At 34.4% G+C, this 13,156-nt stretch overlaps 2 protein-coding genes across 4 annotated transcripts in view; one reads left to right on the forward strand and one right to left on the reverse strand.

Moving 5' to 3' along the window:
• The window catches only part of LOC140434038 (uncharacterized), a 29,390-nt gene extending 27,125 nt beyond the window's left edge, over window positions 1-2,265 (reverse strand). Inside the window, exon 1 of one of the 2 annotated variants that reach the window (XM_072522024.1) lies at window positions 2,105-2,256. The gene's annotated coding sequence lies outside the window, so the exon portion shown is untranslated. Of the gene's footprint in view, window positions 1-2,104 lie in introns of both variants that reach the window. The other variant, XM_072522025.1, reaches the window with a different exon arrangement.
• Window positions 1-13,156, forward strand: part of LOC140434040 (uncharacterized) — an 83,143-nt gene that overhangs the window by 31,382 nt on the left and 38,605 nt on the right. The window contains exon 1 of one of the 2 annotated variants that reach the window (XM_072522031.1): window positions 3,454-4,363. The exons of the other annotated variant lie outside the window; for it this stretch is intronic. Within the exon in view, the coding sequence (XP_072378132.1) occupies window positions 3,605-4,363 (759 nt within the window). The 5' untranslated portion in view covers window positions 3,454-3,604. Of the gene's footprint in view, window positions 1-3,453; window positions 4,364-13,156 lie in introns of those variants that run through there. 2 annotated transcript variants of the gene reach the window in all.

A 13,156-nucleotide genomic window follows, 5' to 3' on the forward strand; every position in this document is an offset into this window, starting at 1 on the left:
GTTTAATATTAAAAGCATGTATACAGTGAAAGTTGGGTGAACAATGTATTTTATGAATATTTTCTTTCTTTATTTCGTGAGGTATTTAGAGTAGTATGACAGTTCAAATTTTTATGCCTAAAGGAGTCTCACTCTTCCCTAAATTTCTAACTTTTAAAATATTTTCAGTAATAATTTACAATACTGCTGTGTTCAAAATGTACTGATAATAATATCAAAACAATACACAATTTATATTTCATTTACTGTACCAGGAAAGTATTCAACTGTACAATGGCCTAAAAAACAATGAGATATTAGTTTGCTTTTCCAACTCTAAAATGTACAGAACTGCAGTTTTAAAGTAAACAAACGCTGTTTAAGGTAAGCGGTTACTAACATTTAAATGTTGAAATAGAGATTTGTTCTATAAAATTGTTGAACACTATACATAGTTGCAGAAAGAGAACAACCAGAAACAGTAGCATTAAATGATTAAATTAAGTTCTAAGATACAAATATTTCAAATTACACCGCAAAAATTTATTAAACAAAGGCGGGAGAAAAAACAAAATAATAGTTTATAATCATTTTTTCCTTGAGTTACAGTTATAGTACAACAGTGGTGGGTTTCTGGGTAACCCCCTCCCCAACGGTTACGCCACTGCCTGGTTTAGTGCTGAGTGATCGGACCGCGGAAGTGTAGTAGGTTTTCGAAATGGACCCTCAGAAAATATAATTGGTGACCCCTGTTCTAAGCGATTAGATCTTACCAAAATCCTGTTTAATTCCATGTAAGCAATTAGAAAAAACTAACTCTATCAACAATATCATGTTTTGTATAAGAAGCAATATCAAAATTTTTTCTTCCTGAAGCTGTTTCTAGTTATAAATTATTGCCTTTTTATCCGATGCTGCACCATATATGGCCAAAGCAGGACAGAATTTAAATATTTTATTCCAACTCAATACACGTTATTTGTTTAGCACACGGAATAAACAGAGTTGCGGAAGAAATAAGAAAAATGTTTCCTTTTGTAAACTCCATGATATCAAGCATAAAAAAGTATTCCTAGAAGAACTCAACTTTATAAAGAAATGCTTCCAAATATTCCACATCCACCAGAATCCGTTCTAACACGATGGGAAACATGATTGAAATTCGCTTTTTTCTATTCAGACTATTTTGTAGATTTAACAAATATAATTGACCTTTAAATGATGTAAGCTCCCAATCTCTGCTAGATTCTGAACAAGTTTTTAAAGAAACAGCGTTCTTCAGCAATAACTTTCATTCATTAGACCAAATATTAGTTTGCTTCAAATAACTATTACTTAATTAAAATCATCAAAGTTGTCCTTTTTAGAAAGCAAAGCCTTAATAGAACAAATTAGATCAGCTTGTCAAAATGTTAAAGGTGACACTGGAAAAGATATTTTTTAAAAAGTTGAAACAATAATTTAAAAAAAAACAATGGTTTTCAGAAACTTGCTGAGGCAGCTGACGTTCTTATTGGTAAATTTTGCGAAGAAATTGATTTAGAATCAAATATTTTTGTGAATTTAAAATATGCTCCTTTTACATCCAGTGATGTGGAAAGAATATTTTCAATTTACAAATATATGTTTACAGATAGAAGCCATAAGTTTTTATTGGAAAATTTTGAAAAACATTTGGTCATTTATGGTTTCCATAACTCTATGGAACAGTATTTAACTTTTTTACTACTTTCGTTACAATTAATTAGTATAATATAATCAGTTACTCCGTTTTTAAATTTATTTATATTGTTTTCTAACTATTAAAATAAACATTAATTAATATACCATTATTAAATATATGTTTCCATTGACAGTATGCATAGTTTCTAAAAAAAAATGCATTTTTTTGGGTAAATTAATGCATATTTATGGGCATATTTTTCATTATTTTTTGCATATTTGCGTAAGTCTAATTATAACAAATTGGTATCTATTTTATATAAAAATAAACCCAACAATTAACCATATAAAAGCAAAGGATTGTGTGCGTTTTTTTCTAAAAGATAAACAACTATTATTGGTAAACCAACAAGCGTACTATTGTCTTAACTTAAAGTTTATTTATTAATGAATACATCCTTACCTAGCAACACTTTTCTTTCACACAGTATACGACTCAACCCGTTCACATTAATTCGATCATAGCCTGGGTTCTCGTGTCTACCGTATCGCAAAGAATACTGAACTGAGTGAACTCATATGCCGTTATAACCTGCATAAAAACCGACGAAAAAATGTAAAGGGAATCCCGTGTGCCGATGTGCCTAACTGTACTCTTGTAAAAAGAAGAATCGGTCAGACTAGCACCGTGTTAATTGCATCTTGCCGAATGGGTATTATACCAGGTAGTAAGGAAACGCAACAAATGGAATTATGGTAATTTATTGTTTAATGAGTAGCATAGTTTAGTAATTTAGTAATTGGGAGGATGTATCTCCTTAGAATCTACAATTATATTTGTAAAAGTGTCACAGCGCCACGAGAAAACTTATGTTATGGAAAAAGAACAGTTTATAACACAAATTATGTTAATTAAGTCTGTGTATATTTATAACTGATTTTAAAATGTGCAGCTCATAGCAAACATCTATTTTTTAAAAAACTTTTCTGGTATCCCCTATAATAATAGATATTAAAGACTTTATCTCTTATCAAGAATAAAAATAAATAACACCAAAACATTTTCTACAGGAAATCACCGAGGAAAAATTCAATGTAGAATCACTGTGGAACGACTCTACAAGAGAAATGTACCAAAAGAGGCTAGCACAGAAGATACAGCTGAAAAAAATAGACGACATCGAAGATATAAACGCGAGCTGGGAGAAAATAAAAACAACATTCAAGAAGCAGCAACAGAAGATCTAGGAAAACGCAAAGTCATACTGAATAAAAGCAACAACAACAATACACCATGGTTCAGAAAAGAAATAAAAGGGAAATGTAAAGAGAGACGAGAAGCCTACACGAAGTACAAAACATCATATACTCCAGAGTCCCGAGACACCTATAGAAGAATACGAAATGAAACAAAGCAGTTGGTAAAAAGAACAAAAAATGAACGCTGTGAATAGTTTACAAAAAGGATGGAAAGCGCCGTCTACGGTACACAAAAACAAATATGAAGATTTATAAGAAACCAACGAAAAGAAATAGCAGAATTGAAGAAAAATGACGAAAATATGACACCCTGTACATAGAGAATATATAAAATCAATATCTTGATCCAAGCCAAATAAACCATAATACACTTACTATATCAAATATTTAGAAGTTTTATTATGTTTCCACAATATTTTTGTTTAATATAATCCTACGCTAATAAACAATATCATTATATACATACGTTATAGATATGTACATCGATGGGTAGATATTTTAGTTCGCATTATTTCGGTGTAATTGCAAAATGAACAAAGCTGTGCACTTTTACGCCTATTTCAGACCGTGGTTGATACTTCTCAAAATTTTGGGACTTTTCCCATTGGACAACGTGTTTAAAAGCAATCCCAGACACTTGCGTTTTAAATTTTTGAGTTTATCTCATTTATATTCGCTCTCAATTTTTTGTACTACTATTTTTATGATGCTGTATTTTTCCGAAAACGTTCCTTATTTCCCTACTGCCGACAATAGAGGACTAGAACTGATTATTTTGCTCAACGTTTCACGTTCAATTCTTAGTTTGTTATGCTTTGCAAAAGCATCATACCACTTTCCCACTTTAGTCAATCTCCTTCAAGCCTATGACCAACAAAAATCAGTTCTGTTGTGCAAAACACAGTTAAATAAAAGTTTAAAATGTTTGGTGTTAACAGTTGTGCCGATATTTTCTTCGTTTTGTTTGTTTTTTCTATTTGCGTCTCTTTCCGGATATATCGTCAGCGAAATCTTGGTACCTACACAAAAGAATTCGTTTATGGGTTTGGCTTGTGAAATATTTTTTGGTTTCCTTTCCATGTGGCACATTTTTCCAATGTCATTATACGTTTACTTTTCGTGGATAATCATTTCAAACTTTTCTCAACTCAATCAAGTCTTTGAGAATCTCTTATTCAGAAAAAACGAATTTGTGGACCACTATAAACATAATCCCGACTGTGAAACTTTTTCGCACTATCGTTATCTTCATAATTTATTAACTGAGTGTGTTCTGTTTCTGGGAAAAACTTTTGGAATGTTTTTAGTCATTGAATTTGCAGCTGTAATCGTTTTGGTTGTGGTAACTGTGGCAGTGTATTTGATTGATGGTGAAAAAAACGAAGAAATACTTATTCTTTGTGGATACACCGTTTGCATCGGTTTGATAGTGTTGGTGTCTTCAGAAAAACTAAAAAGTTCTGTAAGTATTTGTATACTTAATTATTTCCTAATATTTTTTTTTACTTATTTACGCTGTAACCACCAGGGTTATTAGCGACCTAAATATATAATACAGGTAAAGTTAGAAAAAATTACAATAATTGATAAAGTCCTGAGTCTTTAAGATAACTTATTGTGTTTTTAATGTTCATGTTTTTCCTAGGGCTTCCTTTATATTATTTTGTATAGTGTGCTTCTTTCTTGCTGCTTCATATGTTTTGCACTGAGTTAGTATATGCTTCACGGAGAGTGTTACTTGACAATTTTCACACATTGGCGGCACAGTCCGCGTAAAGAGGTGTTTATGTGTAAAGTTACTGTGTCCTAGTCGCAAACGTGTTATTCTCACTTGGTCCTGTCTATTCGCTGTTGGTTGGAGCCACGGTTTCACTAATTGTTTGATTTCCTTGAGTTTATTTTGTGATGCACTCCACTTATTTTGCCACGCACTTAACACTTTATGTTTTATTTCTGACTTAAAGTCATCTGAAGAAACCTCATTAATAAGAATGGAGTCTTGGCTGAAGGATGCTAAGCGTGCTAGTTCATCTGCTTCTTCATTTCCTTGTATACCTGAATGTGATGGAACAAACATGAAGTCAACAGTGATCTTATTATTATTTAGAATCTCTATTTCTGATTTGATATGTGAGGCAATTGGATTATTGGTATATAAACGTTTGATAGTGGGAAGTGAGCTTAGTGAATCGGTTATTATGAGAGACCGGGACTGTTTCGACTCTTTTATGTGGATAAGTGCTTGTAATATTGCAAAAATTATGTGATATGCTTCGTTCAAAATGTTTACTTTCTTTGCACTGTCCCTTCTAAAACAAATGCTTCATACTTGACAAACAAGGTGCAAGATCTTGCTTCCTATATTATTGAAAACAAAATTGTTTATTTTGTATTTTCTGAAATATTTTTACAGCCGGTTTAACAAAGTGAAGTTACCTTGTGGATAAGAGATAACCAGTGGTTCCTCTGAAGTATACGGTTCACAATATAGGATCAACAGCTTGGGTTGTGGTTAAACTACAAAATTTTTAATAACGTTTTATGAGTTTTATGTTGCAAATTATTTTAATAAATGGTTGAATTTTATATCGCATACATATGGCATGCAGCCGCTTGATGTTGCTATATTCCAACCAGTTAAAGCTACATGGCGCAAAATAGTTTATGATATCTGAACCTATTTTGAAAATCAGTCTCCCATAAATTCTGCTGAATCCTATTTTGTTACTCCTCCAAAATTTCCAACGCCATTTAAAAATACATTATTTCCTCAAAAAAATATCTCAAATGTAAAAAAAAGGCTTCAAAAAAATTAACACCTATAGTAACGATTACTGATGATTTCATGAAGTATTAGAGAGGAACAGAGGCTGAAAAACATGAAAAGGAAGCAAAGAATAAACAAAAGCTTAAAGAAAACGAAAAAAAGGCACCTAATATCACGAAGAAAAATGCAGAATCTGATGGCAAGAAAACAGACAAAATTAAAATTTCGAAAGCTGTTAAATTAAACCTAAACATTGAAAACGAAGAAAAACAAAGAGGAGAGATAGATGGAGCAAATAAAAATAAAATGAAGTTTTAAACAAAAATGTTAGTTCTGTCAGAAAAATAGGTGAAATAACTAGAAAGCCGAAAGCTAACAATTCTATGGATTTAGAGGTGGGCGACTACGAACAAGGTGACTACGTCATTGTAGTTTACGAGGAGAAACATTTATCATTGAAGATGGCCAGAGACGGATTATATTATTTGGCAAAAGTATGACTCAAAACTTACCAACAAGCTCTTCTCGGAGCTATTCTACTAGACAAATTGGGACTTCTGTTATAATTTGTCACATTAATATAGAAAACATATGCTACGCCAAAAGCCAGTATCTATCAAGGATACTAAAAGATAACGATATCGACGTATGTACCATACAGGAAACCCACTGTGTAACACAACATAATTTCGGAAAAAGCAGAAAAATACCAGGCTACGAACTGCTGGGTGCTACCTATCATCAAACATACGGCACAGCCACATACATAAAATCAAATATAGAACACACATCTCTTGTTACCATCTCCTTTGAGGATAACATACAAACCGTTGTTACAAAAGTCGGCAGCATCACTATCACGAACATCTATAAATCTCCAGGCAAACAATGGCCAACGTTTTAGAAACTTATCCTCATCCAGCGGTGTATGTAGGAGATTTCAATAGCCATCACGAGCAGTGGAAATACAAGTAGAATGAAATAAATGGAGATGCCTTAGTAAATTGGACTGAAGATAAGCCTTTATATGTCATTTTTGATGCTAAATACAAAGGCACATTTAAATCAGCCGCATGGAACAGGGAGTACAATCCCGACTTATGTTTCGTAGCAAGCGACTGTAACAACGCCCCTCTGGTAGCCACAAGAAGTGTTCTATCAGATTTTCTACACAGCCAGCATCGCCCAGTCATTGTAGAGCTGGGCATACACATTCCCCTAATTAAGTCAATTCCAAGACCAAGATGGAACTTCTCACGAGCAGACTGGGGAAGTTCGCTTCTGACCTTGATAAGTGCCTAGGCTGGATACGTCCGATCAGTAAGAGCTATGGTCGTTTTTTCGGGGCTGTGATAAGCACGGCCAAGAAGAGCATGTCTAGAGGTTATCAAAAAATATATATTCTGGGATGGTGTCAAAATAGTGACATATTATACCAAAACTTTGTTGAAACTGGAGACCAAGAGATCGCAGATGAACTTATTCATAGTCTGAATGTAACGCAACAGCAAAAATGGACTGAGATAGAGAAAACCTAAACTTTCAAAAATCAAGTCAGAAAGCCTGGGCCCTAATAAGGAAACTTACAGATTGGTAAAAGATTTCAACAACGAAAAGCAAATAAAGCTATACCAATTGAGCAAGCAGGTTTAAGACCAAATCGAGGTTACACAGACCATTTGTTATCTCTCTGTACTTATACAGAAGCCGGCTTTCAAAGAAAACTAAAGAGTTCTGCTGCGTTCATAGATATGTCAGCAGCTTTCGACACCGTCTAGCGAGAAGGAATGATTTATAAACTCTTGTGCACTATTCCATGCAAATTCACCGCTAGATTAATAGAAAATATGCTCACCAACACAGTATTTCAAGTAACTATAGGCTCCGAAGAAAGCACCCACAAAAAACTCATTACTTTTTCATGTCTGAATCCGACTACAGTTTTTCTGCCCAATATCGGGCTACGTCTACACCCTTTGTATTTGCGAGCCATAAATCATCGAGGGTGCACTGTGATGGGTAAAGTCTGCATACTCTCAGGTGCTCCACGTTCTGTATTTCCCCACATTCACAAAGTGCGTCGCTGTCTGTCTTGATGCCCCATTTAATGAGGTTCTGTTTTACAGGGGCAACACCTGTGCGTATGCGATTGAGTGTCCGCCAGGTTCTCCAGTCCAGGTTCATTCCATTAGGTCGTTTTGGATGTAGGAGGAACAGTTCGGGTGGTTCGATGCTAACATTTCTCATAAACCTTTTCCTTGATTTAAGTCGGCTGATTCCTGGCGGTTCGTCAAACCCGTATAATTGGTGCCTTTCATCGAAAGTTTGCCTGAACTTCTCCACATATTGCGAGGCGCATCTACGGTCGTCTGGTGATGCGAAACCAGCTACCCGGTACAGTAGGGGTAGAGGGGTAGGCTTTATACAACCGGTAATTATTCTCAAACTGAGAAAACACAAAAAATTGAGAAAACTCAAAAATCGTCTGCCACAAGGCTCGGTACTAGCACCACTGCTTTTTAGCCTTAACATCGCAGACATGCCGACAACAACATGAACAAAGTTTGGCTATGCTGATGACTGGGCTTTATTGACCCAAAAAAAGTCACTAGAAGAAGCTGAAGAGATTCTTATGAAAGACCTAGAGGTTATGGGAAATTACTTTCGAAAATGGAGACTTCGCCTCAATGCCTCCAAGACCGAAATAACCTGCTTCCACCTAAACAACAATCTGGCGTCAAAAACCCTTAACGTTCACTGTGATAACACACGACTCAGCCACAATAAACATCCAAAATATCTAGGCGTGGCCTTGGACAGAACGTTAAGTTTTAGAGAACATTTAAGTTAAGTAATTTAAGTACAGAGCCGGTATAAAATTCACCTTGTACAAGAACTTAATGTGGGGATTGGTAGAAGAGGTGCCGTTGAATGGCCCCCAAGATCGCCAGATGTATCACCTTTGGATTTCTTTTTGTGGGGTTACTTAAAAAGCAAAATCTATGCTACTCAGCCAACATCCTTAGAAGATGTACGACAAAGAATTGTGAATGAGTGCCATCAAATTACTCCTCAAATATTGCAAAATGTCCGGCAACGTTTTCAGCAAAATCTTAAACTTTAAATCAATAAATCTCCAAAACTACTGAATTGAAGTACATGAATTTTACATCATTGTAAAGGGAGTTGAAAGACCTTTTAAATGATGGATCATTCGACCCCCCTTTCCATTTAAGATTTTAGGGTTGGTGCCACCCCCGCTTAGGGGGCTGCAAATGTTAATGTGATTTTATGCCAATTTTGCTTCCCCCTCGATAACAAAATCGACGGGTCCAAGCGTTTTTTTTTTAAGGAATCATCTGCCAGTAAATGCATCTATTTCGTTTTCGGTGCGCCACCCTGTATATAATAATCCATTTAAAAATACAAGCTCACAACCATATGTCATGCAAATACTGTGCAAATAAAAATATTAAGTGCTTTCGATAATTTTAATCATAAGTTTTTCAAATAGTGTTTAGCAAAATAGTTTCTATAACAGAGGAAATCGGTAAAAATGTTCTGAAAGTGATCGGTGATAAATTATTACAGATATGGCCTATTTTTATTGGTATTTTCGACCTTGGGCAATCCTACTAAGCCTATTTGGAATCTTTCCCTTGGAACACATCTTCAAATCCGATCCAATGAAGCTAAAGTATCGTTTCTTCAGTTTATCGCATTTATATTCCACTTTCCTATTTCTAAGCTTGAATTTTATTTTTTTCAAATACAGTGCAATCCTTTTCATGGTAAATTCGCCAACACAAAGGTGTTTCCAACTAGTTGTTTCTATAACCTCGATAAGAGCTTTATTTGCTGTTCTTACATTTTTTAGAACATCAAAAAGATCTCCAACTTTAATAAAATTGTTACATTCGTATGATCAACAAAAAGAAGATTTTGTAATAGCCAAAGACGAAAGCAAAATAAAAAGTATTTTTGTGTGGACGGTTTTTCCATTGCTTCTATCTTGTTCTTTTGTAATTGTTTTTGCTATCTATACGACTAAAATCGCTCAAGATGTTTTACGATCAGACAAACACTATTTGCGAACTGGAACAGTTGGAGCAACTTCTTTAGGCTTACTATCTATATGGTACGTTTTTCCGAATTCTCTCTATATTTACCTTTCCAGTAGGATAGCGTACAACTTCTCACAACTGAATCAATCTTTGAAAATTAAAGCTTTCTCAGAAGAGTACGGACTTCCAGAAAAAATATGTGCAGATTATAAGGTTATAGAAAGATATCGTTATTTGCATAATATGCTTTCTGAATGTGTACATTCTCTCGAATACATTTATGGTTATTTTCTGGCGGGAGAAATGGCTGCTGTGATAGCTGTAATTGTTATTAACATTGCTGTGGCTATTATAGTAGACTATGGTAGTGTTAACTTAATAATATATTGTACTAATTCCGTTTTGCTTATGCTAATAGTGATATCGACAACACACAAACTGAAGGAAGAGGTAGGTGAAATAATTTGTTTATAGTATTTTACAATTTTGAATTTTTTAGAATACTAACCTTATTTTACCTTTATTTTCCTTAACCATCGTAAAATTTACTAGGCAGAGAAAAAAAGTTTGGTCCCTGAAAAAGTATTTTATTTATCTTAATTTTACAAAGTATTTTGAACAAAGAGATGTTTTTAAAACCTAAAAATTACAAAAAAAAAACATAAATTCTATATTTTAGAACTACATTGATGACAATAAAGGGCGCGATCTTCACCACAAAATCGACGTCGGCGGTGCTCGCAATGATGGGTTGTCATCGGACGTTTTTTAGACGAACAAAATTAACATGTCACGTTTTGACACAATAGGGCACATTAGTTCTTGCTGCGGCTCCAAATTTAAAATATTTTCAATAAGCAACTTTACCGAGCAGTTTAAAGTTGGCCAATTTATACAATGCTGTAACCAAGGTTTCGTCAGCTGTTCAGACAAAATGGCCATATTTTTTTTCTAGCGATGGTTTTTCTCTTCTTTCGTTGTTGGTTATGATTATAAATTATACAAGAGTTTATGCAAGCTATATGTATCATGCCATAGAACAGAAAAGGAGGCCACCTTCTTGTTTTTTGGGATGTTCATATTTCCGCACATTTGGTCAAATGTGTCTACTCCGTACTTAGTTGCAATATAAAATTTAATGATATCTGGCTTTCCAGTTGGATCACATTCTACTGAACCATTGTGTACTGTCGACAGAAGAAGTACAGACTTATTTACTTTTGTCTTATAGAATACCATTGTTTTTTCACCATCGAAGCTAAATGAGGAATTACCACTTTCTCTCTTATTTTGCCATTGAGTACCAACTATAGTTAAATTGTAAGGAGGTTTTAAGAGCTCTGTACAAATGTTTGAAATTTTGTAAGGCATAATGGTTTTATTGAAAATAAAATATACAAAAAATAATGTATTAACTTACATCTTTAAAATTAAAGGAACTGGTAAATTATCCTAAAGAAAACTTAAATTACTGCAGGAGATGCTCGAAATGTTCTCCATTTACTTCCTGGCAGAAGTAGATTCTTTGTTTCGTTGCCTCCCTAACCCTTTGTAGGATCTGCATATCAATCCAATTACATTCTTCGATTATTCTTTGACGGAGTTTATCAAGTGTCGTCAACTGGCTCCCATACAGTTTGGATTTAAGGTAACCCTATAGGTAAAAATCTAAAGAAGTAAGATCTGGTGATCTTGGTGGCTATTCAATGAATCCACGACGTCCAATCTTCTCGGATACAAATTATTTAAAAAATTTCGAACGCAAGCATCGTAATGAGGTGGAGCTCTATCTTGCTGGAAAACAAGATCTTGGGTAAATTCGCCTGGATTGTTTCTAAGCACATCATTAATTGCAGGAATTATTTGTGTTTTCAATAGATTAAAATAGCTTTCCCCCGTTAAATTGCCTTCGATAAAAAAAGGGCCTATAATGCGATCCTTTAGTATACCTTCCCAAACATTTAATTTAGTGGAAAATTGAGTATGACACTCTCGAAAAAATCGAGGGTTTTCGTCAGACCAATATCTTTGTCTATCTTGTTTTGTCGATGTACATGACCATTTAAATAGAATGTAGCTTCATAGGAGAAACATATGTCTTAAATAATTTGGATCTTGTGAAATAGTATTATCCATAGTTTCACAATATTGCAGTCGTCGATCTGGATCATACTCTGTCAATTTGTGCACCATTTTCATCTTATAGGGATGAAATTTTTGCTTTTTTAAAATGTTTAAGACGGTCCTGTAACTTACTTCGCATTCGCGAGCAACATTTCTAGTTGAACTGGATGGATTTACTACAAATTGAGACAAAATATCTACTTGCTTTACCTCAGAAGTCTTTTTTCTACCTTCCCGTTTCTTGTTTTCGACAGAACCAGTTTCACAAAAATTTGGTGACAAGTAGTCTATAGTAATGTCGATCAATTGGACGATTCGGAAAACGTTTATCAATGGTAGTTACGGCCTGCTTCACTACTGTGGCGCACCCAGGGGGGGGGGGGTTTTGTTGGTTAAACCCCCCCCCCCAGGGCATATAAAGTAAACAATATATAAAGAAGAAAATTTTAACTTGTCTTTCACATACAATACAAAAAATCCAAAACGCTGATTGAATAATTAAATTACCACTTTAAATATGTAGAACACAATAATTATTGTATAAATACGCAATAATTAATAATATTTTTCATTATATTTAGATATAGATACCTAATATTAGGCTTATAAAAAATTAGACAGAACGAGTCTGTTGCGAGTAGCATGCGCCTACAGGACTGTATCTGCAGCGGCCTTGTGGACTATCACGGGTTGTGTTCCTCTGCATATGTTAGAGCAGTAGAAAAGAAAAGAGACATCTCTATGGGAGAAGAAAGCATTTGACAACAGCTATAAAAAAAGAAAGGGAAAGATCAATGGAAAATGGCAAGAAGAGTGGAACAACAAGGAAGATGTTGCTCAGTGGACAAAGATGCTGATCCCGAGCCTAAGGGACTGGGTAGATTGTCTGTTTTAGGGCGTATCTTCATAGGTTCAGAAAGACAGATGCAGATAAATGCCTATACTGCGAATATTCCGACACTGTTACTCACACAATGCTGGAGTGTAATAGATGTACAGTGGAGAGAAACAGAATGTATAAAGAAATAGGTATGAACCCTGTGACTGTAAGAGATGATCGTAAAGATGACGGGAAATACGGAGGGATGGAATAGTGTTCACAATTACATCCAAGCAGTCATTAAAAAGAAAGAAGAAGAAGAGAAATACCAACCGGGCTAATGACAGAGATAAGATCTAATTACTATTTTAATGGGAATAAGTCGCAATTGAAGGTTAAAATAAGTTTATTGACGTTTGAATTTTTGATCTTTGATCTTGCACTGATAACTTGTTTATACTCCAACAATTAATATAAAAA

This window comes from Diabrotica undecimpunctata, chromosome 2 (assembly GCF_040954645.1).
Source record: "Diabrotica undecimpunctata isolate CICGRU chromosome 2, icDiaUnde3, whole genome shotgun sequence".
In the NCBI taxonomy this organism is placed as follows: Eukaryota; Metazoa; Arthropoda; class Insecta; order Coleoptera; family Chrysomelidae; genus Diabrotica; species Diabrotica undecimpunctata.